Source organism: Prionailurus bengalensis, chromosome B2, assembly GCF_016509475.1.
Source record: "Prionailurus bengalensis isolate Pbe53 chromosome B2, Fcat_Pben_1.1_paternal_pri, whole genome shotgun sequence".
NCBI lineage: Eukaryota > Metazoa > Chordata > Mammalia > Carnivora > Felidae > Prionailurus > Prionailurus bengalensis.
The window spans coordinates 12,845,147-12,872,606 of NC_057349.1; the positions used below are offsets into that span (position 1 = coordinate 12,845,147).

General features: G+C 47.3%; 2 protein-coding genes and 1 non-coding gene across 10 annotated transcripts in view; 2 read left to right on the top strand and 1 right to left on the bottom strand.

The window, feature by feature from the left end:
• ATXN1 (ataxin 1) overlaps positions 1-16,951 on the top strand; it is a 417,826-nt gene extending 400,875 nt beyond the window's left edge. For all 7 annotated transcript variants that reach the window (XM_043590763.1, XM_043590764.1, XM_043590761.1 and 4 more), the window contains one exon: positions 10,605-16,951. In XM_043590763.1, coding sequence (XP_043446698.1) covers positions 10,605-11,135 — 531 coding nt within the window. In that variant the 3' untranslated portion in view covers positions 11,136-16,951. The remainder of the gene's footprint in view (positions 1-10,604) is intronic.
• Positions 7,672-7,797, top strand: LOC122490712. The gene has a single exon (XR_006299245.1). It is a non-coding gene; the product is annotated as a small nucleolar RNA SNORA40 (small nucleolar RNA).
• Positions 13,051-27,460, bottom strand: part of GMPR (guanosine monophosphate reductase) — a 53,083-nt gene continuing 38,673 nt past the window's right edge. The window contains exons 8-9 of one of the 2 annotated variants that reach the window (XM_043590768.1): positions 25,319-25,478; positions 13,051-21,938 (exon numbers count right to left, since the gene is read on the bottom strand). In XM_043590768.1, coding sequence (XP_043446703.1) covers positions 21,758-21,938; positions 25,319-25,478 — 341 coding nt within the window. In that variant the 3' untranslated portion in view covers positions 13,051-21,757. The remainder of the gene's footprint in view (positions 21,939-25,318; positions 25,479-27,460) is intronic. The other variant, XM_043590769.1, reaches the window with a different exon arrangement.

Here is a 27,460-nt window from a genome sequence, read left to right on the forward strand (position 1 = left end):
GGTCTTACGTATATTTTTGAAGCAGCCTCTCGTTGTTGCTTATAGCCGGTTTTTAGTTAATTAGGCTTTATTGTTGAAAGTAGTTTTAAGTTTGGGGGGCGGGGGGCGGTGGAGCAGAAAGTACACGGATTCCCAGACACATAGTTTCCCCTGTTATTAAAATCTTGCTTCTATGTAGTACGTTGGTTACGGTAGTCGAGCCAGTGATTATGAACCTAAGTCAGTAGCTTTCATGAGGGCTCACTCTTTGTGCTCTACATTCTGTGGTTTTGGCAAATACCTAATGTCATGTATTCGGCATTCCTGTATCATCCAGAGTAGTTTCGCTGCCCCCAAGATCTATGTTTCACCTATGTGTGCTCCCTGTCTCCACCCCCGTCCTGGAGCCCTGACAACCACTGATCTTTTCACACGTCTGTAGTTCTGCCTTTTCCAGAATGTCATATAGCTGGAATCACACAGTATGTAGCCTTTTCAGACTGGCTTCTTTCCCTTGGCAATACGCATTTAAGGTTCTTCTATATCTTTTAGTGGCTTTGATACGGCATTTCTTTTTAGCCCTGAATAACATGTTGTTTTCCTAAGGCACGCTTTTTAAGACCCCGGGGCGGGGGGGGGGGGGGGGGGGCGGCAAGTGGGGTAGAATCTGTCACCCCAGTGACCTGTTGAGTCAGATCCTAAAGGGGCCTCCCCCGCAGAGGAGGCTCTGGGAGTCAGGCTGTAGGGTTTGAGAAGAACCCAACGTATCGTTCAGGATGTGTGTCTGGGGGTGTCTCTGAACCAGGGTGTGGGTTTACTGAAAACCCTGCAATGTTTCCACCAAAGCCTGAGTCAGGTTCTGTGTTTAATGTGATTAAATGTTTAAATAGAACACTCGAGGGGTGCCTGGGTGGCTCAGTCGGTTGAGCATCCGACTTCGGCTCAGGTCACGATCTCACGGTCCGTGAGTTCGAGCCCCGCGTCGGGCTCTGGGCTGATGGCTCGGAGCCTGGAGCCTGCTTCCGATTCTGTGTCTCCCTCTCTCTCTGCCCCTCCCCCGTTCATGCTCTGTCTCTCTCTGTCTCAAAAATAAATAAACGTTAAAAAAAATTAAAAAAAAAAAATAGAACACTCGATATTCTTCCACTCGACTGAAGAGTTGTGACTGCTTTTATTAGTGATTTTTAAACACCGAAATAAGTGGGTCTCTCACTTAGCCCTGCTAAGTGGATCATCACTCCAGCGTTTTCTGATTTTTCTGGAGGTTAAGAATGTAGGTAGTCACGCACACTGGCCTTCAAGGAAAGTAGATGGGTGCTTTTTTTTTTTTCTCCTGCTGGTAAAACAGGATCGAGAATTTCACTTGCGCACGAAGTTGGCGAGTCCCAGCGCAATAATTTCACCCAAAGCAAGACATGTTCGTGGAAGCCCAGCCTCTGAGAGATCTCATTGATCCCGGGTATCGGCGGAGTTTGGGCCAGTGCCAAGCAAAAATGTTTTGTAAAACAGATGTCCTTCACATTTGTGGAGACAGGGAATTCTTGTGGAGGAAAGGGGAGACATATTTAAACAACAGACGTTTTGTTTTCTTTATATCTTGTTTTTGGTGATATGTACATATGTGTGTATAGAGACAGAGCACCAATCTAAGATAGAAAGAGACAACCAAACGGCATAAATATGCGGCTCTGCATGCAGTGTTTAGATGCACTGGTAGTTGACTAAGTAGTTAAAGGAATTTATTACACTTACACACAGAGGAGCTAAAAATGATCTTCAAAAGCCAGTCATTAGCCAGACCAGGAAGGTGACATTGAATAAATACTCATCAGCCCAGAAGTGAGGCTGCGTTGCCTCCCTGTCTCGATTCGCCCATCCTGAACAGAAATCGGAGGGGATTGTTTTAGAGGTTGGTTGGAGGGGGCTGAAGAGGTGGGGGGGAGCGAGCAAAGGGGTGTGCCTGCCGCAGCAGGAGGAGGGCAGGAAAGGGTGGGAGAGGATGAGAGGTAACTCGCCCCTAAAAAGGAGGGTGCTGGCTACAAGGCCTCCAGACATGAAAGGCAGAGGGGCCTCAAGCTGACATAGGACAAAAGCTATTCATGGTCACATTTTATCCTGCAGACTGCTCAAAGTGTTTGGGAAAGAATGTATTTATGGGTTGAAAAAAAATGGGCTGTGGCGAGCTGCCAGAAGTTATGTAACGTGCTTCGGTTGTATATGACACTGCCCTCCTGAATATAGTTTCGTTGGGGTTTAATCAGAGACCGTTTGCACCCCGACATGATCATCAAATGAATTAGTGATCGTCAGCCCCTCTGAAAGAGCAAAAGGGAACCCAAGAGTGGAGAGAAGGTAACTGAAGTATGATTCGGTGAGGTCATGACCAGCCTGACAGGGGAGTGATGAGTTAAGGCAGCTATCGCTCAGCCCAGAAAGCTGCCTGTTCAGCGGGGAGCCAGACCCAGGGAAGGTTCTGCTCCTCTCCCTGGGGAGGACGAAAGTCCAATTTAGTCCCAGCTGGTGAAAACAAGCAAGGTCAGGCAGAGCCTTTCAGTGTCTAAACATTGACCTCTGTTGGCCAGCGGTGGCATTGCAGTGTTTTTACACACGGGAAGCAAACAGGGGGCTGAACATGCCAGAAAGTATCCCCACACTCTGGGGATAGAACAATTGAACAAAACAGGCAACATCTCAGCATCCCCCCCCCCTCGCCGGAGCGTATGGTCTTAAGGGATCCTGAGGGAGTCGGTAAAACAGGCAAACAAATGTATAAGCAAATTTGTATTTTGTTTCTATTTATTTTTTTATTTTTTAACGTTTATTTATTATTGAGAGAGAAAGAGCATTAGCGGAGAAGAGGCAGAGAGAGAGGGGGAGACACAGAATCTGAAGCAGGCTCCAGGCTCTGAGCTGTCAGCACAGAGCCTGACACAGGACTCGATCCCACGAACTGCAAGATCATGACCTGAGCTGAAGCCGGACTCTCAACCGACTGAGCCGCCCAGGTGCCCAATAAGCAAATTTTTTAACTAATGCACCAAAAGATAAGAAGTGGTAGGAGAAAAAATAAGACAGCCCAGAGAGGGTACGGATACTAGGGACGGGGGGGTCATTACTTTAAATAATGGTCAGTGAAGCTGTCTCTGAAAAGGGGAATGGAAGACCATGGTCCACAGGGCAGAAAGGACTCCACATGGAGGGAACATCCAATGCCCAGACCCAGATGCTCAAGTGTCTTTAGAGTTAAAGGATCAACAAGGAGACAAGTGTCACTATAGTGCAGTGAGTAGGGGCAGGGGCACACGCAGGCCACGTTGGGCTGGTCATGGCAGCTTTTTCTGCCAGGGAGAAGCTGGCTTAGCCAAGGCAGTGGTGGTGGAGGCAGTAAGAAATGGTCTCGTTCTGCATATATTTGGAAGAGGGAACCAACAGGATTTGCTTGTAATTTGGAGGTGTGCCGTGTGCTAAAGAGCCCAGTACATTGTCACTCCCACGCCTTTGACTTGAACCCCTGGAAGATCGGGATGCCATTCACGGAGAGGGGGAAGAACAGAGCAGGCGTCATTGGGCAAAGGCACATCAGGAGGTCTATCTTGGACACGTAAAGCTTGAGTGGCCCATAGACACCCAAGTGGACGCCATCAGCTAACATGGTTGCCACTATCCAACTACGCCCTGTGAAGTTACTTGTTTCATGTGCACGTCCTGCCTCCCCACTGAAGGCGAGAACTGGATCTTTAACCCCAGGAACTCTTCTCCAGTCCTTAACACGTAGCAGGGGCTCTGGGTTACGTAGTGAACGTGACTGCAACCTCTGGAGTGTGAATCCTTGATCAGTAATATTTTGAAGCTCTTGGTACCGTAGGCAAGACCCACATGGGTCTCCAGGGCAAGCAGTTCACATAGTCGTTGTTCTGGTTTAAAGTAACATCATGTCACCGAATCCCACCATCTATGTTTCATATGGAAACCAGTACCTGTTGGCAATGGGGGCGTGCTTTGAGGTAGATAATGCTCTTCGTCAAGGGAATTTCAAGCAGGTAGACCTTCCCACGTGTATTCTCATGGAAAAATCCCTTGGTGTGATTTCTTCAGGAACTATTAATGATCAGTTAACCTTTAAGAATGCTTACATCCTTCTGACAAACCCAATTATGCGATAAGAATAGGTGTGTTATGAATACTGTAGTGTGCTTATTTGAGATATGTGCAACAAGAGTTTGACTTTCACCAAAGAGAGAGAAAATTCTTATTTTAGGGCACATATATGCAGACAAAAAAAAATGCATTATCTAGATAATTCAGTCTATGTAATTAGTGAGGATAAATCTTAGCGAGGATAAGTAATTAGTAAGGACAAAAAGAACATTTGGCCTAAGCCATGCAAGTCCACTGCTTACAATGATCAGATTATCGAATAGCCTTTTTTTGGTTAATATTTATTTATTTTTAAGAGACAAAGTGCGAGTGGGGAAGGGACAGAGACACAGAGAGAGAGAGAGAGAGAGAGAGAGGGAGGGAGGGAGACACAGATTCCGAAGCAGGCTCCAGGCTCTGAGCTGTCAGCACAGAGCCCGATGCGATACGGGGCTCGAACCCACCAGCTGTGAGATCATGACCTGAGCCAAAGTTGGACGCTTAACCGACCGAGCCGCTCAGACACCCCTATTGAATAGTCTTTCTCCCCTAATTTGCATAGACCCAGCTGAGGATGGGCGATGTGGCATCTTTTCCCAGGATAGCAGAGCTTCTCTGGGAAGAACCAAAGCCAGAATTTAGGAGGAAGGGACCAAGAGCAAGCCTTTGAAGGGGTAGAGAAGATTTTCCCAAACCTATCCAGTTAGAAATAAATTCTATTATCATCAGCCCTTTAGTCCACATCTCAAATATTCTCCTCTCTCCTCCTCTCTTTTCTTACATGAGTTTTTAGGTTAGGCTGTTCAAGTTATAGACCACGTTGCAGCATTTAATTCTAAGACTTGCCTTTGGAGTTTTGAGATGAAAGAGTAATGAAGGGCTTTCAAAATGCCCCCAAACATTACGGTGTGTATGATGGGAAGCATATGGATCTGCGTCATAGCTGTTGGAATCGTCAGTGATGTTACCTCTTATAAAGGCCTCGAAGACAAGCTCTTCTTAAAAATTAGTCAACAGATACTTGGTAACATGTAGACGTTTGCAGTGAGATTGGTTTACGCGTAGACAGTAAATGTTATATTCAGAATATGAACTCTTGGCTGCTCTGAGGAGTTTCTAGAATATGGCTCCCACACCAGGAATCTGTCCATTAGTAGATGTTGGGCTGTCTGTCAGCAAGGAGACAGACTCCACCCAGTGGAAGGGATCATCTAGGAAAAGGCAAAGGCAAAAAAGAGGCCATTGTGTTTAGAAATAGGATTTATGATATTAGGAACATCACATTACCTCCGACTGGTGTTAGGCAGAGATAAGCAAATACGTTCTTTTTTTAAAATATATACATACATACACACACACACACACACACACACACACACATAATTTATATAGAATATATGTTATATAAATTTATTGTCAAATTGGTTTCCATACAACACCCAGTGCTCATCCCAACAGGAAACAAATAGATTCTTATGAGGTATTTACACTTGAGAACGTTGTTTCTGTGACTTTCAGTTGCAGCTAAAGAATCCCCACTTGAGGGGCACCTGGGTGGCTCCGTCGGTTAAGCGTCCGACTTCAGCTCAGGTCGTGATCTCACACTTCGTGAGTTCGAGCCCCGCATCGGGCTCTGTGCTGACAGCTCAGAGCCTGGAGCCTGCTTCGGATTCTGTGTCTCCCTCTCCCTCTGCCTCTCCCCTGCTTGTGCTCTGTCTCTCCCTCTCTCTCTCAAAAATAAATAAACTTAAAAAAATGTTTTTTAAAGAATCCCCACTTGAAGCAGGATTTGTTCCTTCTGGATCATGTTAACGCTCTAAGAGGTTTGGGATGGGATTTATGGAGCCAGCTCCAAGTGGGTCCTTCCCATTTGGAACTCAGTGGGCGTCCTGATATGATACTGTAACTTGTAGGTACATTTGTACATACATATATGCAAATATACATGTATGCGTGGTGTAATGCAATTCTGTAAGTGAATAGCAGCCTCATCACCCACTTATGTAGGGAGACTAGAATTGTATAAGTAGATATAAGGCCCCCAGTACTTCACAATTTTCTGAATGATGAAATAAATCCACGATTTATTTCATGCCATTGGATCTTATTTATTTCAAGTAAACATTTACCACTGTTGGGGGGAGTGGGAATGTTAAATTCCTCTCTTTTAGTGGGACTATAATAGCTTTGTTCACAGGGGCAGAAATCGGGAGCATATGAAAAGAAAATGGGTTTGGAGGGCCAAAGACTGGGATTAAATCACTATTCCATGATCTTACAGCTAGGATGTTAGGCAAGTGCTCTAATCTGTTGGAGATATAGTTTCTTATTTGTAAAATCGGAACAATAGTACCTTTTTTCACTAGTCTATTGTGAGCATAAACAAAGTATTTTTTGTGAAGTCCGTACCTAAATGTTTGACAGGTAGTGGACATTCAAGAATCTTTAGCTCTCTTTACATTATTAAAATAGCCCAGAACAATGAAGTTTTCCCCCCCGATAATATGCACATTTATATGGGCTCCCGTTCACACGCACGCTATAGTAATAAGCTTGCATATAAATTCACTCCAGTTGTCCCCTCTATAAATACTATGCCTTTTATGGAGCAAATAAAGTATATCACCTAATAAGTGTGTGTAGAACCAGATAAATCGTAGTTATCAAAAAAAATTAGATAAACTAGAAAGCCACCATCCATATAAATTACATGGAAATGTGCTACTTTGGAGGTTTGGGGATATTTCATTATTTTTTAAGTTTATTTATTTATTTTAAGAGCGAGCGAGCGAGAGAGAGAGAGAGAGAGAGAGAATCCCAAGCAGGCTCTGCACTGTCAGCCCAGAGCCTGACACGGGCTCAAACTCACAAACCATGAGCTCATGACCTGAGCCAAAATCAAGAGTCAGAAGCTTAACCAACTGAGCCACCCAGGCGCCCCTAGGTTTGGGGGGTATTTTAATTACTTATATGTTTGTGTATGTGTGCCTGTGTATAAAATTCAACAGAATGTTTTTAATATTATTACAGTCAATATTATTTTGATTTACCTCCATCTATCATTTTCATTGTTCTTCGTTCTTCCCTGCATCTACAAACTTCCACCTAGATTGATTTTTTTGCTCTACCTAAAGAATACTCCGTAGCGTTTTCTTTAGTGCAGATCTCTGGTGGTGAATTCTCTTAATTACTATTCATCTGGAAAATGTCTTTCTTTTGCCTTCATTCCTGAGGGATCCTTTTGCTCACTATAGAATACTTGGTTGGCAATTCTTTTTCTTTAGTGCTTTAAGGATATTCCATTGTCTTCTGGACAAAACAGTTCTATTTTTTTTGTCAGTAACTTTTTCGTTTAAGGAATGTCATGTGATTCCTCCCACTGTCAGTCATCTTAGTTCTTCCAAAGTCGGAATCACAATCTTCAAAATAGCCGTTTTAAAAAGAACTTGTGTTCAGTCCACAATTGTCGCTTTCACTGCCAAGTTCTTTCGGTTGGGCTTTTCTGATCTCTGCTTGAATATGAACACACATCAAAAATTCCCCACCTGTAATCTTTGCACTTGATGTTGGGCTTGCTTAGCTCATCGACAAAGACTTAGACAAGTGGGAAAAACAAATCCTCTTTTGCAACCCAGAACTCATCGTTGAATGTGAGTTTTGATACGGATAAGAAGGAACATGATACTTAAAATAGTCCCTTGGGGAGCCTGGGGGCTCAGTTGGTTAAGCGTCAGACTTCGGCTCAGGTCACGATCTCACGGTCTGTGGGTTCAAGCTCCGCATCGGGCTCTGTACTGACAGCTCAGAGCCTGGAGCCTGCTTCCGATCCTGTGCCTCCCTCTCTCTCTGCCCCTTCCCTGTTTGCACTCTGTCTCCCTCTCTCACCCAAAAATAAATGAACGTGAAAATAATTTACAAAAATAAAAATATTTTTCCTACTTATGGGTTAGACCTTCTTGAATCTGTGGATTGTTGTCTCATACCAATTTTGGAAAATTTTTAGCAGTTATCTCCTAAAAAATGTCACTTCGGCCCCGTGATCTCTCTCTCCTCCAGGTGGAATGCAATTTATTTGTCTGTTGGGTCTTCTCCATGTGTCTTCTGAGTCTCTCCTATGTCCTCTGTGTCCGTGATTTTTGTGTCTCTGTGTCTCGTTCTGCATGGTTTCTTCCGAAGCTCAAATTCAGGAATCCAGTTCATAGGTTCTGTCATCAGCCACATTTATTGTTGTAAAATTCATTGCATTTTTGATTTTAGTGAATATATGTTTCTTCATTCTAGAATTTCCATGGATCTTCGGAACACAGGTTCTAGATCTCTACCAAAATCCTCAAGCTTGTCTTTAATCTCCTTAAATACTATAAGCATAGGTTATTTTTTTTAATATTTTTTGAAGTTTATTTTTGAGAGAGAGAGAGAGTCTGTGTCCATGAGCAGGGGAGGAGCAGAGAGAGAGAGGGAGAGAGAGAATCCCAATCAGCCTTCACGCTGTCAGTGCAGAACCAGATGCAGGGCTCAATCTCACAAACCTGTGAGATCATGATGCCCACTGAGCCACCCAGGAACCCCCCTTTTTTAAGTCTTTTTAAAAAATGCTTGTTTATTTTTGAGGAGGGAGGGGCAGAGAGAAGGAGACAGAATCCTAAGCAGCCCCCACTGTCAGCGCAGAGCCCGATTCAGGGCTCAAACTCACAAATGGTGAGATCACGACCTGAGTCTAGGTCATTTTAATGTCTGCGTATCTGATGATCCTACATCAGAAGCCCCCGAGGGTCTGTTTCTATTATCTATTGTTTCTACTGGTTTTTTATTCACGTCTTCCGGTCTATTCGTGGACCTCATCCCTCTTTTTTAATTGAATGCCTTTTATTTGGAAATAATTGCAAATAATTATTTTTACTTGGAAACAATTCAGACCTTACCCTGATTTTAGGGGCTAGGATGATTAAAATCTGAGCTTCAGACTTTGAGAAGGCCTGTCTGCTTCTGGCTCACCTCACTTCTAGAGTGTAGAGCACTTTGGAGTCACAGCCCAAAAGAGTGGAGCTCACCAGAGAGCATCCCCTTGATATACCTGAAGGGTACCCTGAATTTCATTCCCTTCTCCTCCCCACCCCCACCATGCTCTTGAGATTACAAAAAGTCCAGACCACTTGGTTTTGAAACTATTCCGGTTTGGAATGTGCAAATGCCCTTGGAGGAAAATAGCCCTAAACACCAGGTTTAAATCTCTAGACTGTCACCCTTTCCCTGAACCTTCCCCGCCTTACTTAATGGCAACAGTAAGACCTTCACTGGACAGTTTGCAAACCCCTACACCCACTGTCTCCTTGCCTTTTGTTCATGTGTCTCCACTTCCAGGAATGTCTTCTCCTTGCATCCACACCTGTACTCCACCCTGATTATTTTTTAAAACTTAGCACAGTGTATTCGACTTCCTTAATCACCTCTTCTTCAAACCGGTCTATGCCTTTTCTCTGCCCTCCAACAACTTCATATTGTAGTAAAGTATTATCACCCCACGCGCCACCTTGATTGGCAGTTACTACGTTCCTGGACCTCTTCTGCCTGCTTGATTGTGACCTACTCTGGGACCAGGACTTTTTCAGCCTTATTTACTTAGCATAGTGCATGCATAGCACATGGTGGCAGAGGAAACAGCAGCTTTGGGGAGGGTAGTGAGCGCCCCCCATTTTGGGGAGTCGTTTTCAGACCAATGTACAGCCTGATTTGAGTACCTGGAACTTGACCTTGGACGGGCCAAGTACTTGCTCTCTCTGCCCAGTTTACCCTCTCCCCAACACTGCCCACCCCTCAATCCTCTCGAAATGCTGCCCAGCCTTCGGGGTCCCAGGAAAACGGAGAAGCCCTGCCTGTTTCCTCCAGCCTTCACCGGCTCTGCTGTCCCCAGGTTTTGAGTACACGGCTCATTTATCCGATAAATATTTATTAAGCTTCAGCCATACACCAGGTCTCCTTTTAGGGGCCAGGGATACAGTGATATAAACAGGTTAAGTGCTGCCTGGTGGACCTTACATACAGCCTCATTCTGATTCCTAATCAGCTCTGTCACACGTGAGAGTGGCATTTGCCCAGTGAGCGGAAAAAGTGCAAGGCTGTATCTTGTGCTCCAGGGCTGAACACTGAGCACCTGTTCCATTGCCCTTGGGGGCCGATCCATTTGTTTTAAGGGAGGCCAGCTATAGAGCTGATACTCAGTAAAATGATCCTGTGAACACTAAATGGACTTTTTTTTTTTTTTTTTTTACTGGCTTCTACCCAGCACCTATATATGGTAAATACAGGTACAGCAAAAAAATTAAGGGCCTCATTTGCGTGTGTTGGCGGATGAGGATCGTGGAACAGTCTTATTCCCTCCCCCGCCCCCCTTTGGCTTAGGCACGTGGGCGTGTATGAATTAAAACAAGACTAAACTGTCTTCATTTGTTTCCTTCTTCTTTGCCCTCTGTCTCTCACTGTCTCCGCAGGTCAGCGTGGAGGTTTTGGTAGAGTACCCTTTTTTTGTGTTTGGACAGGGATGGTCATCCTGCTGTCCAGAGAGAACCAGCCAGCTCTTTGATCTGCCGTGTTCCAAACTCTCTGTTGGGGATGTCTGCATCTCACTGACCCTCAAGAACCTGAAGAACGGCTCTGTTAAAAAGGGCCCGCCCGTGGATCCGGCCAGCGTCCTGCTGAAGCATTCAAAGACGGACAGCCTGGCGGGCAGCAGACACAGGTACACGGAGCAGGAGAACGGCATCAACCAGGGAAGCGCCCCGATGCTGGCCGAGAACGGCGAACTCAAGTTTCCAGAAAAAATAGCATTGCCTGCAGCGTCCCTGCTCACCAAAATCGAACCCAGCAAGCCCACGGCAACCAGGAAGAGGAGGTGGTCGGCGCCGGAGACCCGCAAACTGGAGAAGTCGGAAGACGAGCCACCTTTGACTCTTCCTAAACCTTCTCTAATCCCTCAGGAGGTTAAGATTTGCATCGAAGGCCGGTCTAACGTAGGCAAGTAGAGGCAGCGTGGGGAAAGGAAATTCGGCTCTCCCTTCTCATTTGTATCCAGATTACTGTACTGTAGGCTAAATAACACAGTATTTACATGTTACCCTCTTTAGGTTTCTGTTATAACCTTGTCATTAGAGTTACAGCTGGTGTTGCAGCAGGAGACCGGGGCACATGCTTTTCCAGGAGTGACAGCGGCAGGTGGGGGGGGAGGGGGGAAGGGCAGGGCCCGCGCGGGCTCCGGGCGTCCTGGGAGAAAGGAACGTGGCTTCCGAGCACCTGCCTTTTCCAGCTGCGGGGAAGCCGCGGCCCGGGCGCTGACTTCCGCCGGTTTCCTGTGCAGGTTCTGCGGGCAGGGAGCTGCCGGGGAGGGGAGGAAGGGGGCGTGTGGGCGTGCACTTGGGGGGCGCGGGTGCAAGGCGGGGGTGGAGGGTGTCTCCTTCCCTCTGCCTCCCTCTGCCTCCCTCTCTCTGGTACTGGCCTGGAGGTCCCGCCAGCAGGGCAGGGTCCTGGCCAGGGCCTCACGTGCAAAGCAAACATCAGGAACCCGGGTGCAGGGCCTGCTAGAGAGGCGTCCGACAGCAGACGGAAAGCCAACCGTGTAAAAGGACCTTTTTTTTTTTTCCCCTCCAACATATTTTACAATAAAAGCAACTTTTAATCCTATAGAGATATATTTCCCCCTATGGGGCCTGACTGCACTGATATTTTTTTAGAGCAACTGCCACACGTGGGATTTCGTTTCTGCTTTACCAAGTGCAGTGATGTCGCCCGGGTGTCACGGTGGGCAGCGCAGCTGGGCGCTCCGCGGGGCGGGGGGCGGGGGCGGGGCGGGGGCGGGGCGCTGCGGGGGAGCGGACCGCCCACTCTGGATTCTGTGCAGTGTTAGGAAAACCAATCAGGTTATCACATTGACTTCGCTCAAACCGCCCTGCCGAGAGCCGCGGAAGCGCTCCTCATTGGGTTTGCAAAATCTGGTCTTTTAACTCTAGTACTGTTTATAGTTCATGACTATGGACAACTCGGGTGCCACGGGTGCCACTTTTTTTCAGATTCCAGTGTGACGTGAGGAATTAGATTTTGAAGATGAACATATATATATTACTATCTCTAAGCACTTAAAATGCTGTTCACACTTTATTACCAAGCATCTTGGTCTATCATTCAACAAGTACTGTATCTCCCTTTAAACTCTTTGGGAAGAAAAAACAAAACAAAACAAAAAAAATATATAAGTTGCTTTCTTTTTTTTTTTTTTTTTTTCAACACTGTAACTACATTTCAGGTCTGCAGAGTTTCTCACGAGCAAGATCTTGGAAGTTTCAATGTGGTTTAAAGGGATGAATGTGAATTATGAACTAGTATGTGACAATGAATGACCCCCAAGTACAGCCTGACAGGATGTACTTTTCACTTTGATGTTTGAGAAAGAAGTAAAGGCATATATGCAGAGCTGGCAGAGAAACTGAGAGAAAAGGGATGGAAAAAAGAATACTCATTTTTGTCCAGTGTTTTTCTTTGTAAGATGAACTTTTAAAAAACCTTGCGATTTGCACATCTTGAGTTTATAATTTGTGTGATATTCCTGCATTTTTTATCCAATAACATTGTGGGAAAGGTTTGAGGGACTGAACGAGCATAAATAAATGTAGCAAAATTACTTTCTAACCTGCCTAAACTCTAGGCCATTTTATAAGGTTATGTTCCTTTCAGAATTCATTTTGGTCTTTCTACATCTGTCACAAAAAAAAAAAAAAAACCAAAAAAACACAAAAAAACACAAAAAAAACAAAAACAAAACAAAAAAAAAAACAGGTCTTAGCAGGACAACTCTGAGAATTTTCTTCAGACTCATTGAGAGAGTTTTCCATAAAGACATTTATACATGTGAGCAAGTTTTTTTTAATTACTCTATTGTTGTTATCCATGTTATTTTCAGAATGACTTTTTTTTTTTTTCCATCTGAAATCAAATCGAGATTCAATGTTTGGTACAAACCCAGAAAGGGTATTTCACAGTTTAAGCCTTTCGTCCCCAGAGACCTGAAATATTGTGTGTGGGTTTGGGGCGTGTGTCTTAAAGTGCTTTAAAAAAATGACAATAATAAGGTTTTATAAGTAACGAGAAATTTTTAAAGATTCTCACTTGGAGTGGCTGCAACTTATCCGAACAAATACTTCATCGGATTTTTCTTTTACTGCTGAAAGTAGTACTTCCTCCATTTTACAAATTAAAAAAATAATTTCTAATATCAACCCACATTTTGGCTATCGAGTATCTCATTACACTTCGCTCTTACAAGAACTTAATGACATTTATAAACCATTTTCTGGGGTGTACCAAAAACATTCGCATAGGTTTAGAATAGCTAGAACTTTCTTTGGATTTCATTATCCTCTCAGCATGCTAGCAGAGGGCTGGGCGAGCCCATTCTTGCGGTCATGTTGCTTGTTTAGAGCTGGTTTTTGTTTTTGTTTTTGTTTCTAAAGTTTCTGCTCAGAGACCTTGCTTAATCTTCCATATATTCTGCTCAGGGCACTTGCGATTTTAGGTTTCGTTTTTCTTTTTGTTTTGTAACCTTTCATGGTAAGAGGAATATGGGGCTGCCATATACACTTCGTCCTCCTCAATACCACTATTCACAGAAACTCCCGCGGACGCAGAAACACACATCACCGCCTTTCGACTCCACTTCCAGTATTGTGCTAACTGGATCCTCAACACCAACACTAAAAATGGGAAAACATAACACGGTTCGGAGCAATAGGAACACCATCATAATTTTTGTGCTTCTATTTCAGGTATAGGAATTCTTAAATAATTGGTTCTTTCTAAACATCATCCCATTTCACGCTCTTGCTTTTTTAGTGTGTGCAACACTTCCCGTGCCAACAGGTCCGACCAGTGTGCTCTAGTTAAAGCTCATTCCCCATCCGGCCCGTCTTCCCCGTTCTGGCCAGAGAAGGGCTGGAGGGAAGGAACCGGGAAGGAGAGCAGCTCCCGCCGTGAGCTCCCCACCACGGATGCTGAGTGCTGGGGAGGGGAGCTTTCAGGAGCCCCATATGTATGTCACCCTGTTGCAGAAAGAGCCAATAAAGGAAGGCTAGGGGGCCCGCTTGAGTCCCTCTGTCACCGTGAAGAATAGTGAATGTGCAGTGTGGGGAGGAAGCAGATAGATTCATTTCTGAGGCACACCGTGGAGCAAAGAGAACCAAGATCCACCCATTCTCCAAGGTGTTTTCCAGAGCAGGTGGGTCCCTCCTCGGGTCTGTGTCCTGGAGACTTTGAGCTGTGCCTCAGAGCACGGGTGGGAAGTGTGGCCCGATGTGTGTGTATGCGCTCTGAACATGCAGCCAGTGGCCATGGAGGGGCCCCTTTGAACAATGGTCACCACTCTTTAGTGGCAGCTTTCCCTTCAAATAGGAAGAACATCCCAAGGACAGGGAACCTCCTCTTGTTGGCAGACATTGGCCAGCTCCTGTGTAGCAAACATGACAATGAGAAGCATAGAAATTCTTCAGTGCCGTGCAGCTCACAAGGACCAGCCATGTGCCTCTGTACTATGTCCGCTTGGCAATATCTACTGACAACCATCTTCCGTTCTTTCTTTCCTGTTTTCCATTTCTAAACTAATAACAGCAGGCCTTTTGCGTTTACAGTGGAACACAATCACCAAGAAATCAGTCAGGGCGAAAAGAAAAAAAAAAAAAAGAAACCAACAATCAAGAACCTCTCTTTCTAGGGATTTCTAAATACATTAAAGGACTGTTCCTTAGAATGTTTAACGTAAGAATTATTTCAGTTTGTTTGGGCCACATTGCGGGGGCGGGGGGAGATACAAAGATGGATGCCACTTACCTCAAACCTTTTAAAGTGGAAATCCAAATTGCATTTTTGTTTGGACTTTCAGAATCATTTTCGATGTCGGTCAATTTTTTGTTTTGTTTTGTTTTGCCCAACTCAACCCAGTTGGGTGTGGGAGGATTGGATTTTTTTTTTTTCGTTGCTGTGGATCCCATTTCTAAGTCTGACTTGTGACCCGCTATGTTTTCTGTTAGGTGAGTGTGTTGGGTTTTCCCCCCACCAGGAAGTGGCAGCACCCCCTTTTCCCCTACAAGGAACTCTGCGGAACCTTTCTCACCTCTTACTCAGGGACGGGGCTGGTGTGTGTGTGGTACACTGACGTGTCCAGAAGCAGCACTTTGCTGTGGAGGAGGCTTGTACAATTTCAAGGAATGTTTGGATTTCCTGCATCTTGTGGATTACTCCTTAGATACTGCATAGATTGCAATATAATGCTGCATGTTCAAGATGAACGGTAGCTCCTAGTAATCATACAATTTACTCTTTGCACATAGTTTGATCTTTACTGAAATGTGTTGCCAAAATTTATTTTTGTTGTTGTAGCTTTGGAATTTTTTTTTTGTCTGTTTTTTAAGGAAACAATTGACAATACCCTTTAACATCTGTGACTACTAAGGAAACCTATTTCTTTCATAGAGGAAAAAAAAAAATCTCAAAATGCTTTTGAAGACACTAATGCCATGTATTTCAGATGTGGGAGAAACAGCAGAGTTCTTGGACAGGAGGCCAGGCTTTGTGAGCCGTGTTGGTTGTCATGGCTACTGTTTCGTGAACCGCACGCAGCTCAACAAACTGGTCTGTTCTCTCCCAGAACCCTTTGCATTTCTATTTCCTGGTCACCCATGATGATTCCAGGTGGAAGAAGGGCCCGCAGTCTCGTGGCCCAATCCGGCGCCTTCAGCGGTGATATAAAAGGAAAGGAAATTATGCTTTTTATTTTTTAAAGTGAAGTGGGGGCCTTTGCTTCCACCTTTGTGTTTTTAACCCAGATTTTCTGAAATAGAGAATTTAGGAACACATCAAGTAATAACTATACAGAAAATATACTTTTTTATAAAGCACATGCCTATGCTATTGTTGGGTTGGTTTCCTCTCTTTTCCACGGACAGTGTTGTGTTTCTGTTGATAGGGAAACTCCAAAGAATTTGCACACCTCCACTCCGGAGCTGAGATTTCTTTTACATAGATGACCTCGCTTCAAATACGTTACCTTACGGATAGGATCTTTTCTTGTAGCACTATACCTTGTGGGAATTTTTTCTTTCTCTCTCTCTCTCTCTCTCTCTCTCTTTTTTTTTAAATGTACACCTAATTTGAGAAGCTGAAGAAGAAAAAATTTTGAAGCACTCACTTTGAGGAGTACAGGTAATGTTTTCAAAAATTGCACAAAAGAAAAATGAATGTCGAAATGATTCATTCAGTGTTCGAAAGACATGGATCTGTTGAAACAATGAGTTTCATACCTTGTTTGTAAAAACAGAAAAAAAGCATAAAGGTTGAAAGTTACATGTTGGTTTTTTTTTTTTGTTTTTTTGTTGGTTTTTTTTTTTTTTTGTATATAGAAATTTGTCATGTCTAAAATTATCAGACTTGTGTGGTTATGGCCTGGAAGAATTACTAGGTAAAAGGCTCTTAAACTATACCTACGCTTCCTTTATGTTTTTGTTACATAGAGCCCTCTTCGGAGGGAGGGCAACTCTGTATTCTGAAATTTGAGAATACTGTTCATTCCTGTGCTGAAAGTACTTCTCTGAGCTCCTTTCTTGGTTTAAACTCTCAAGCCATTGCAACTCCTTTTTCTTCAGAGATCTTGTTTCACATTGTCAGCACTTCCTGTTTCAATAAACCCAAAGAATATAATCCTGAACAAGAAGTGTTTGTAACAAGGGATCCTAGCTACCAGTAAAACAGAACTCATTATGAGGACAAAAAAAAAAAAAAAAAAAACGAAAAAAAAAGAAAAGTTCAGCCTTCTTTCTCCGCCACCCCCCCCCCCGCACCTCATTTAAATGGGGGGTATAAACAAGAATTTCAATTGCAATGCTTCATTTTACTTTAATTTGGGGGTTTTTTTCTTTAATCTTGAGGCCAAAATACCCAGTAAAACACGGAACAACTTCTCAGAAGAGTCCTATTCTGTCCCAGACACAAAGCAGCCAGCAGAAACTGGACAGCTGTGGGGACATTGAACAAACCCACCTACCGTTCTTAAATTCAGAATCTCAGCCCCTCCCTTCCCATTCAATGCAACGTTTCTGGTAGCTGACATTCACCTGTACGATGGCGGGAGGGAACAGCGGCTTCAGTTTTTCACGTCCTTCGTGACTTGCGTACAAATGGTTCAGCTGTATTAAGATTAAGTGCATTTGGCCAATAGGTAGAATCGACACAGCAACAGTCTCTAAGAATTTCCGTCACTTTTCTTATCCGAAAGGACTCGAGTCTTCCACTGCAGATAATCGAAGACTTCACCCAAGTTTTCTTCCCCTTTAGTTTCGTTTGTTTGCTGTCTGGATGGCCAACGAGCCGGTCTCCTTTTCCATGGCCAGTCTGAAGGTTTGCGTTGGAAGTGCTGCTTACAGCATTCCTTGCCGGGCTAATATACCGTCCTCCGGGAATATCAAGTCTGACGTGACTGACGCTGGCTTAGAGCTGTGTCTTTACACGGCCGTTATCAAGAAGCTGGGCGTGTACGTTTCCTCTGGTTCTTCCAGGAACCACTGCTCTTATTATCTGGTCCAGGAATGGGGTCAACTGTTCAGTCCGTGAACATTTAGGTTGACACCTATACATTCGGTCCCGCGAATACTGCCCTTTTGGGGTGGTTTCTTCCGGCTCGGTGTTCACCTGTAAACCCATTTAGGGTCAAGTGAATGGAGGTCTCGGGAGAGCCCTGCCAGTGTTCGTGGTGGCCTTGGTTTAAGACAGTCCCAACTTCTGGCCAGTGGGGCCCTGGCCCCAGAGCCATCTCTGAGATTCGTATCACTGTTTTACTATCAGATCATTACCCACCAAACTTCCAATCGTATGCCTCCCACCGGCCAAGGGAAAAGAGACACCAGAACTTTGGGGCAATATCAGACTGACACGGCCAGTACAGAGAACTAGGGAAGGAATGTTTTGCACCTTACTGAAAAGAAAACTTTTAAGTGCATACATAGTTAAGAGCTTTTATTGTGACAGAACTTTTTTCCATATGCGTGCATACTCTCTGTAATTCCAGTGTAAAATATTGTACTTGCACTAGCTTTTTTAAAACAAATATTAAAAAAAAAATGGAAGAATTCATATTCTATTTTCTAATCGTGGTGTGTCTATTTGTAGGATACACTCGAGTCTGTTTATTGAATTTTATGGTCCCTTTCTTTGATGGTGCTTGCAGGTTTTCTAGGTAGAAATTATTTCATTATTATAAGAAAACAATGTTTGATTCAAAATTTGAACAAAATTGTTTTAAACAAATTGTCTGTATACCAGTACAAGTTTATTGTTTCAGTATACTCGTACTAATAAAAATAACAGTGCCAATTGCAAACGTGTGTCCTTGCCTCTGTCAGGTGTTTCAAGACAAAGGTTGAGAAAAGCATGGTAACCCCCGCCCCCTCGCCAGAATTAGCCCCGCTGTGATCGCCGGGTCCCGTTGCAGTGGGGAGTGGATGCAAGGCATTGCCCTTCCTAGGAATGCTTTTCGGGGAGGTGGGGAGGAAGGCTTGGCCATGCAGGAGATGAGAGCCTGAGATAAAAGGCACGTTTCAACACCCGCTTTGGGCTTATTCAGTTCACGTTTATTTCCTGCTAGCTGAACAATGCTGTTTACAAGAGATCTTTGTTTCTGGACAGCATTTGGCAGCTTCACGGGACTCCAGTGGCCTTGCTACACACTGGTTAGTGGTCCCAAGGTGGAAAGTTCCTTCGGATTTCCTTTAGCTCATGCCTGTTAAAAAAAAAACGCAGCAAGCCAGGGGGACCTCCTGGCATGCGGAAAAGGAGCCCCCATTTGTCTCAAGAGCGCTGCTCGGTAGGTTTCCCCTGTGTCCGCTCTGAAGGAGATGGCGGCTTAGTTACCCCAGAAACTAATTCCCCGGGGACCCATGCCGGCGGCGGCGCCCCCCCCCCCCGGCCCCCATCTGCACGTGTGGCTATCAAATCCTTCTGCAGAGACGGAAGGGAGTTCTCAGTTGCTAAATTCAGGGTTCTCACTGAGCCCAGGGAGGAGCGGGTGACCCCTTTCCTCTTGCTGTCTTCCTGGTTAGGTGGGGGCGGGGAGCTCGCCAAGACTCTCCTCTGGGGACTTGGCATTGAGGCCCCGATGAGCTGTGAGCATTAGTGCTCACGGTGCTCACGGCACCGGGGGGGGGGGGGGGGATCCGGGGGACCTTGCAACCCGCGAGGGGGTCCTGCCCCTCCCTCCAGGGCGGTCTGGACGGACGTGCCACGTGCTACGGGCAAGTCTGGGGAAAGCCTGAATCACCGCCTTCCCCGCTGATGTAATACTCGATGCTTACGGTTCTGAGAGGTTGAGGCCCAGTGGCTACAGACTTGGCTCAAATGTTCACACGAGGGGAAAAGCGGTTTCACGTGCGGCAGTGGGACGGGCCTCGAAACCACCAGATGCATAGCAGGAACGGCCCTTGGTGAACGGCGTCTCACTCGCGGACACCTTCCGGCACCCACTCCTGCACCGGAGGGCCTGGGGGCTGGCGGTTGAGCACTCGGGCACCCAGCGCCGCACCTGATACCCCATCCGGGGCTCCCCGGGGCCCAACGCTACTGGAGGCAGAGATGCACGTATGAAGGCAAAGCACGACGGGGCCTTCGAGGAGCTTTTTGCAAAATCTCTGCTTCCGGGTGATTCGCTTCCCTCAACACTAGCTCAGCAAGGGACCTGCCTCCAGCAGGTGGAAACCAAGAGCAGAGAGGGTACAAAATCTTTACACAAGATGGATAAGGCAGGCACAGGCCTCTGCAAAGACCACAGCCCCTACTGGGTTGATGGGCATCCCCGTCCCAGACCCCTCTGTGTGTAGCACCACAGCCGGATGTAAGAGGGGGACAGTGGTGAGCCCAGGCTAAGCAAGGGGTGCCCAGAAAGTTCCCTTACTACCGCTAGTACATTTTGCATGGATTTCTTTAAGATCTCCCTTTTACTTCTCTCCCTTATTGCAACAGAGAAGCTCTTAAACTCACGAGCTTGAGTAGAAACCATCTTCCACAGGAACAGTGTGGGACTCAAACCTCAGACAAGCAAACGGAAAACATGGGGTGCCTCCAGCAAAACCCCACATCTTGCTCTATGTTGAAACAGCCTCCGGACCCTCCTCATCTCTCAAACGTGTAGCCAATTCACGTTTCCACAAGTACAATAACTATTCCTAATGGAGTCAGGGGCGAAAAGTTTACAACAGCCTTGAAGGTGCTGAACCCATAAATGCGTTCTTAGAAAACTACAAACGGATGGATAGTTTCCTGGAACATGATGGTTTCGATGGATTCTTTGTATGGTGTCCGTCACCGTGGACATCGGGGTCCTTACCACGGTAGCACTGTGTGATCCTTCTCTATTCCAGGAGAGTCACTTAATTTTTTAAAGGAAAATGCACTCTCGCATCTGCTTCTCTAAACCTTGTTTAAAAGAAAAGAAAGTGAAACATCCTGGTCTGCATATATTGTCCAGTCTTAATCCTCAAGCAATGCCTCAAAAGAAGTGGCCACTGTTAACAAATCCACGTTCACGGTTTCAAGAAGTGCCATAGTGGGACACTCCTCCAAGGCCCGGGTCCTTTCTCCCAGAAAATACCATTGTCACCAGTGAACTGACCACTTTACAAGAATACCTTTCTTGAGAATATCGATGGCCCCGAGAAGGGAATAATTCTCACTCCTCATTGAAGTCAATGACTTTCGGGCAGCCACAGGTCAAGGTGTTTGTGGTCTTTCAGCGGGATTCCACTTGCCCAGGTTTTGGTGGGTGACCTTTCCACCAAACATCCCACGGAGCTCCAAAATAACTTACGATCTAAGAGAGAGGCCAGCCTGACAGGTCGAGACGGAGGAGGGAGGAGATGAAGGGAAAACAAAACGCAATGAAAAACCGGGACAGGGACAGTGTCCTCAAAGCAGCATCGACCTTATGGTGACAGATACCTGTTCCCAGAAGGCACGTGTAACGCAGGTGGTGAAAACATGCCGCCATGCCTCATGAGTATCTGCACGAAGCCAAGTCTCCAAGTTCCGGTCGGGTGCTTTTGGTTCTTTTCCAGCAACCGAAAGCAGAGGGGGGTTGGAGGGTTACCCTGACAGGCCTGGCCGCCCTCCCCTCCCATCCCCTCCTCTCCCCTCCCCTCGCCTCCCCTCTGTGCTAAGAGCTAAGCATGGGAAGTAGGTAGAAAACCCCCAGCTCCCTTGACAACCTGCTTCCTGCAAAGGCAAACTCCAGCACTCCAAGTCTTAAGATAATTGCATTATATTAAAGTAAAACCATTTTTCTTTAAAAAAGGAAGGAAGGAAGGAAGGAAGGAAAAGGGGAGTTGAACAATGAGGTTGTGAGTTCCAGGCAGCTGGGCTCTGACCACAGACCCGGTCAGCGCCCTGCTTCCGGGGCCCCGGAAGGCACTAGGGGAGCCCCAAAGCCTCCGGACGGCAGGTGGGGGAGCAGGAGGCAGGAGTCCAACATTCAGGAGCAGCCAGAATCTCTGATGTCACAGGAGGAAGTGGGAGAGCAGGTGTGCGTGGAAGCTCCCGTGAGCCAGAAGTCACCGCATCCTCAAGGTTAGCTGAACACCGTGTTGTGCTGTTGCGTCACCCGGATGAACGTCGCCCTCCTGCTGAGCTCCTTGAGTTTGGCGGCCCCCACGTAAGTGCACGTGGACCTCAGTCCCCCAAGAATATCCAGAATAGTGTTTTCTACGTCCCCTTTGTAAGGCACTTCCACGGTCTTGCCCTCGGAAGCTCTGGAAGAAAAAGGAAGCTTTTCTTTCTTATCGGTTGTTTCCTCCCCCCGTAAGAACCCAGCTGTAATGACTCCCAGCTTTAGCCCTTGACACAGCCCCCAAGGCACTCAGGTAGCTCCGTGCCACACCCTCTGACCCCAGTCCCACATTTGCTACAAATGCCGAGCCGGCCACACCAGCATCTCAGATGAATGCGTGCCTCCCATGCGAAACGCACAGCCTCGCTGCTGGCCACCGGGAGCGTCTGGAAAAGGAAGTCCTCATCAGCAGCCTTGGAAGAAGTGACCTTCTCGGCAGTAGCCTCCACTCTGCTCCTTGCTACTCCTCCTTAATCCCTACACCGGTGCCCAGTTGACCCCGAGCCCCACATGCCCAAGGGGAAGAACAGACGTGGCAGATTACCTCCTGAACAGCCTCCCCGCCAACTGCCTACAATTAAGAGGTGAAGGAGATATCCATGCAGACAGTCTCCCACGTACCACGGTTTGACTCCGCCGTGGTGTGAAAGCAATGCGCATTCAGCAGAAACCATACATCACATTCCGGACTTGGACAATCCTCACCTGTGATGCAGGCCACTGATGGCCGCAGCTACGTCAGCCCCGGGATCGTGAGGGGTGAACGGTCCCAATACAGTGACCAGCCACCCTGCACCCGTACGACCTGTATATACTGTTTTGCACTAGGGTATTTGACAAATGACACGAGACATTCAACACTTCCTTATTAAAAAGGCATCGTGTTAGAAGATTCTACCCAACCGAACGCTAACGTGAGTGTTCTGAGCACACGTAAGGTGGGCTAGGCTGAGCTATGACGTCCGATGGGCTAGGTGTATTAAATGGGTTTCAGTTTACGATATTTTTACCTTAAGAGGGGTTTATCAGGACATAGCCCCGTAAGTCAAGGAAGATCCACAAAATGGACAACTCAAGCCCTGTTAGGCTGCATGGACATACAGTCCAGACTTGCTTCTGGACTATACAATACAAGAAGGAAATCTCCAATCTATGCAAAACTCTAGCCTTCATCTAAGGCTCGGGCAATCTGGAAATTCTGACAATTAACCAAACGGTGGACTCTTCTTTCCTGGTCTCTTCAACAAGAAAAGATAGCATCTCTCAATCAGAAATTCATTACCTAGGATTTCAAAACAGCATTAACTCTTGTTGCGCTGAAATCCACACATCGAAGGCTACCCTTAAGTGCAATGAAATCTACCCGCTTAAACCACTGACTAGACCAAGCTGGCCTCAGGGCTGGTTCAGAGCACCAAGCTCACGGAGCCCGTCACTGGCCACTCCCAAGACGATTCACATCACCACGCTCTGTGACCAGGGACCAACATCTCTGCCCATGCGCCCACAGTGACTGCCATTTTGCTTTTTACAAGAGATTTGCATGGCCTGCCCGGGGCTTGTTGGAAATCATCCAGACTCTCATCGTTGCTTCTCTGCTACCTGGTGATGGCACCTCGTGCAAGTCACTTATTGCTGAAGCCCAAGTCTTCTCATCCGTAAAACGAAGGTACTTTGATCTGTCTCCCAGGGACAGCGTGAGGACTAAATGGTTAATGGCTGGGAAGGAAGCAGCAAGGCATAAACAGCGCTACCTTAATTAAATACAACGTCAAAGGGGGACCATTCTTGTGAGAAGACTGTAAACTGCCAGGGAAAAAAAGAGAAAGAAAGAGGGAGGGAGGCAGAGAGACAGAGAGAGACGGAAAAAAAAACAGATGCAGCCCGCAGGGCCCAGGCTGCCTCCAGATTGAGGTTCTAATTCCTTCGGCACTTCCCTTTCTTGTCTAATCGGCTTCCAGAACAGTCTTGATATGCTGGAGTCTTCTATTTTCGTTTTGCCTAAACCCTGCTGAAATTACAGATGGGTTTTTCTTTCGGCTCCTTGGCTTCCGTGTGTGCTATAACCTGGTCTGCCCTTCCCTGTCTACTTTCCTTGGAACCCAAAACGGATGCAACAGCTAGAGGGCAATAAATGTACTCCAGGCGAAGCGTCTAGCTGTTGCCGAACCACAATGGCTCCGCTTAACGTACCAGCACCCAGCAGACACCGCACAGGCCCCTGGGTAGGGAGGGTGGTTGCTGGTAAAGCGTGAAGCTTCTGGGCCAGAGGTCCGGGGTGCCACCGAGGCAGTAATCCTCACCCTGCCCACCCTCACGAACCATGCCACCTCTCCCATCGGGCACCACGTGGGAGGGACAGCGTCCTCCTGTTCTAACCCAAGTTTCCAGGATGATGGTAGAAGCGTGGTCCCCTATTCCTGTTCCCCACCCTGCCTTCCCTAGGCTGCAACATCATCGTGACGGAGTTTCCTCTTCCAAAGGAGAAAAAGACTGGAGAGAACGGATCCCACAGAAGCGCGGAACTCTGGCGGAGTCCCCCACACCTCCCACCTGCCCGCCCATGAATCTCAGCGGGGTTCTGGGATCTTCCCTCTGGCTCGATCGCACTCTCCCACAACACCTCTGCATCCCAGATTCTCTAGAGAAGCTTTCAAGTATGGGCTGAACGTAAGAAATGGAGGGTGTCCAGCAGCGAGGGCTTGAGTTTCCATGGACGCAAGACCTTCTGTCCTGTCCGCTTAGTGGGACTTGTCATCAGGCTAATGCCAACGAGAAGTAATAGCAGCTTCTATGGAACAGGGCCAGGCAATGATTATGTGCTGTCCTAAGGCTCTTAAAACACACATGCAGACACGTAAAATGGAGGCGACACAGAAAATAGCCAGGTTATCTATCTCTTGGGATCGTGGGTTTGTAAAACAAAAAGGCAGGAGTCAGCGTGCCTTCTGCGGGGAGTGACACAATTAAATGGCTAAAAATGCTGCCTGTGTCAACCATCAGAGCGTGGAGGCTGTGGACGGTCCCACTGCAGGGGAAACACGGCACCCTTCCGGAAAGGCCTGACCTCCACGCAACGCCGTGCACCACACCTGTTTCACAAGCAACGGGAAACCCATTCTTCAGCCCAGTGCTTGCAGCCTGAACTTATTCCAGGCGAGAGACTGGCAGTTACAGGGCTGGCCGAGCAAAGGCCCAATCGGAAGGACAGGGCAAACACATTCCTGCCCATCCCCTGGAAATCTGGAGTGTCACCTCCCAGACTGGTCGCCCCCTCGTCACATTTCCCGCCCCCCGTGCCAAGAGACTTCTGCTCTGCACGTCCTTTGGAGGGCCCCCAACACAGCAAATGCTGGCTGGATAAAAACTGGGACTGCTTAGAAAGAAGCAGGGTACGTTCTCTAGCTCCCTCCCACGGCCCATCGGTATCAACAGAACTGATATTCGAGACCTGCTTCCGTCCTGTTTCTGTAAATGTGAGGCCTCAGCCACAGAGGGCAGGGCGCTGGCGCTTCCCCTTACCTGTATTCGGCGACCCCTCCTGCGTGTTTCTTCATCGCGGTTTCGGAGCTCATCCCGTAGAAGAGCTTGAGTTTCTGCCCGTTCTTCTCAATCACCTCTCCGGCACACTCAGTGTGGCCCGAAAACATCCCTCCCAGCATGACAAAATCGGCTCCGGCCCCTAAACTCCCAACAGTGAGGACAAGAAGAAGGCAGAAGAGCTCAGAGAAAACCACTCAGAGAAAATCGGCTCTAGAAGGATCTATGTGCCGCTCCAACTCACCCTTCCTTTGCTCCTAGCGATAATCAAGTGGAGAGTTCAACCTCTCCCTTTTTGGAGAAAGTTAAGAAGTGAAGATGGGCACTGGACACCCAGAGAGAGAAATGCTGCCCACCACTGATGATCGGGGGCTAACGCACTAGAAAATCCTTGATGGTAACTGACGGTCAACTTGACCACCTTCCAAGCAGAGGTCTAAGTCTGGTCATCAGAGCAGCCTTGAGAATGGGGCAGCATTTTCTCCAGCGTGTTGCCTAATCTCCTCCACAGTCACTCCTCTGGTGTTCCCAACAGACATCTGGTCTACCTTGGGCCATCAGCACTCTCACACTCTGCCTGTGTCGATCACGAAAGACCTCAGAACAGACTGAAACTCCTACCCTGGAGACGGGGTATTAAGAAGAGAAACCTGGGGCTCCTGGGTGGCTCTGTCAGTTAAGTGTCCGACTTTGGCTTAGGTCATGATCTCGCGGTTGTGGGTTCGAGCCCCGCGTCGGGCTCTGTGCTGACAGCTCAGAGCCTGGAACCTGCTTTGGATTCTGTGTCTCCCCGTCTCTCGGCCCCTCCCCTGCTCATGCTCTGTCTCTCCCTGTCTCTCAATAATAAATAAATGTTTAAAAAAAAAATTAAAAGAAAAAAAAAAAAAGAAACCTAAATACTACACACATATGGCACCGAAGCTGCCTCTCCAGTGTTTATCACAGGGCACGGCACACGGTCGACCTAGAGTAACTAGTTGTCAAGAAAGGAAAAGGCGTATGCCGAAGAACTAGAAATCTCACCGTTCCCCATCCCGTTCCCGGATGGCTGTGCAGTATCTCCACTGACTATGAACTTCTGAGGCCTATGGAGGGTTTACATCCAGAACATGACGACATCAGGGTTCAGATGGATTCAGTAATTAGGATAAAGGGCAAGGAGGAGCAGCAAGCATAGGAACCCCTGAAAAGTGGTCCTGACCTCTTCCATCAGGTCATGGGCACACTTACGGGAGGACTGTGGGATCTGCATTAGGCAGGCCGGGGCCTTCTGTTCAGCGTCTCAGAGAACCAGGCCCTGTGGGGCTGGCCCCCTGGCCTGACATCAGACAAGCCACACACAACGGGCCCCTTCTACCTGGTGGCAAGACTTACAGGTCCTTCACTCCAGGGTCCCTAACTTGAATGCTGGATCCTTGGCCCCTCCTGCCATGACCTTAAGGGGGCAGAGGAAAACTAGCATCCAGCCAGGCCTCCCACTGACCACCAGAGGGGATCCCCCAAACCAGGAACTGTTATCTACCGGGCATCTTAACGACCAGTCACTTACCGACCAGGAGTGCCAGCTCCTACTCTGTGTGGGGAGCCCAAGCCGGAGCACCCAGGCAGCAAGTACACTGAGTGTAAAAATCAGTAACAAAAACGTCTTTGGCTAACGGGGGTGAGCCCAGTAGTGTAGGGGGGGTCCTGACTCTCCCTGCTCTGCAGCGGCCTGTGGGACCCCGACCTCGTCACTCACTTCTCAGGGCCTCGGCCTCAACTATCAAGTAGGCACCCTGGATTACACAGAGATGCCCCCTAGGTTCCCTTCCATAACCAACATGCTTGATGAACCAGCTCTGACTGACGGACGCAGTTGGCCACGGGCGAGTGGCGAACGGAGGGCACAGCACGGGGAGGCGCTGCCTGCCTATTGCTTTCCCAAGGAAAAGCCAGGTGGCCCCGGCTGTCCCCTGCTGGGAAACAGGGGCCTCGGCCTCTGGGGACAAAGTGCTGGGGTGGGGGCGGGGGTGGGGGCTCTGGTCCCTCCCAAAAGATTCCCCCTACTTCAGTCCTGGAGACCCTCCCTGAGGTCACTCTGGGCCCGATACTGGCTTCTTCCCCGACACCCTGAGCCTTCTACAC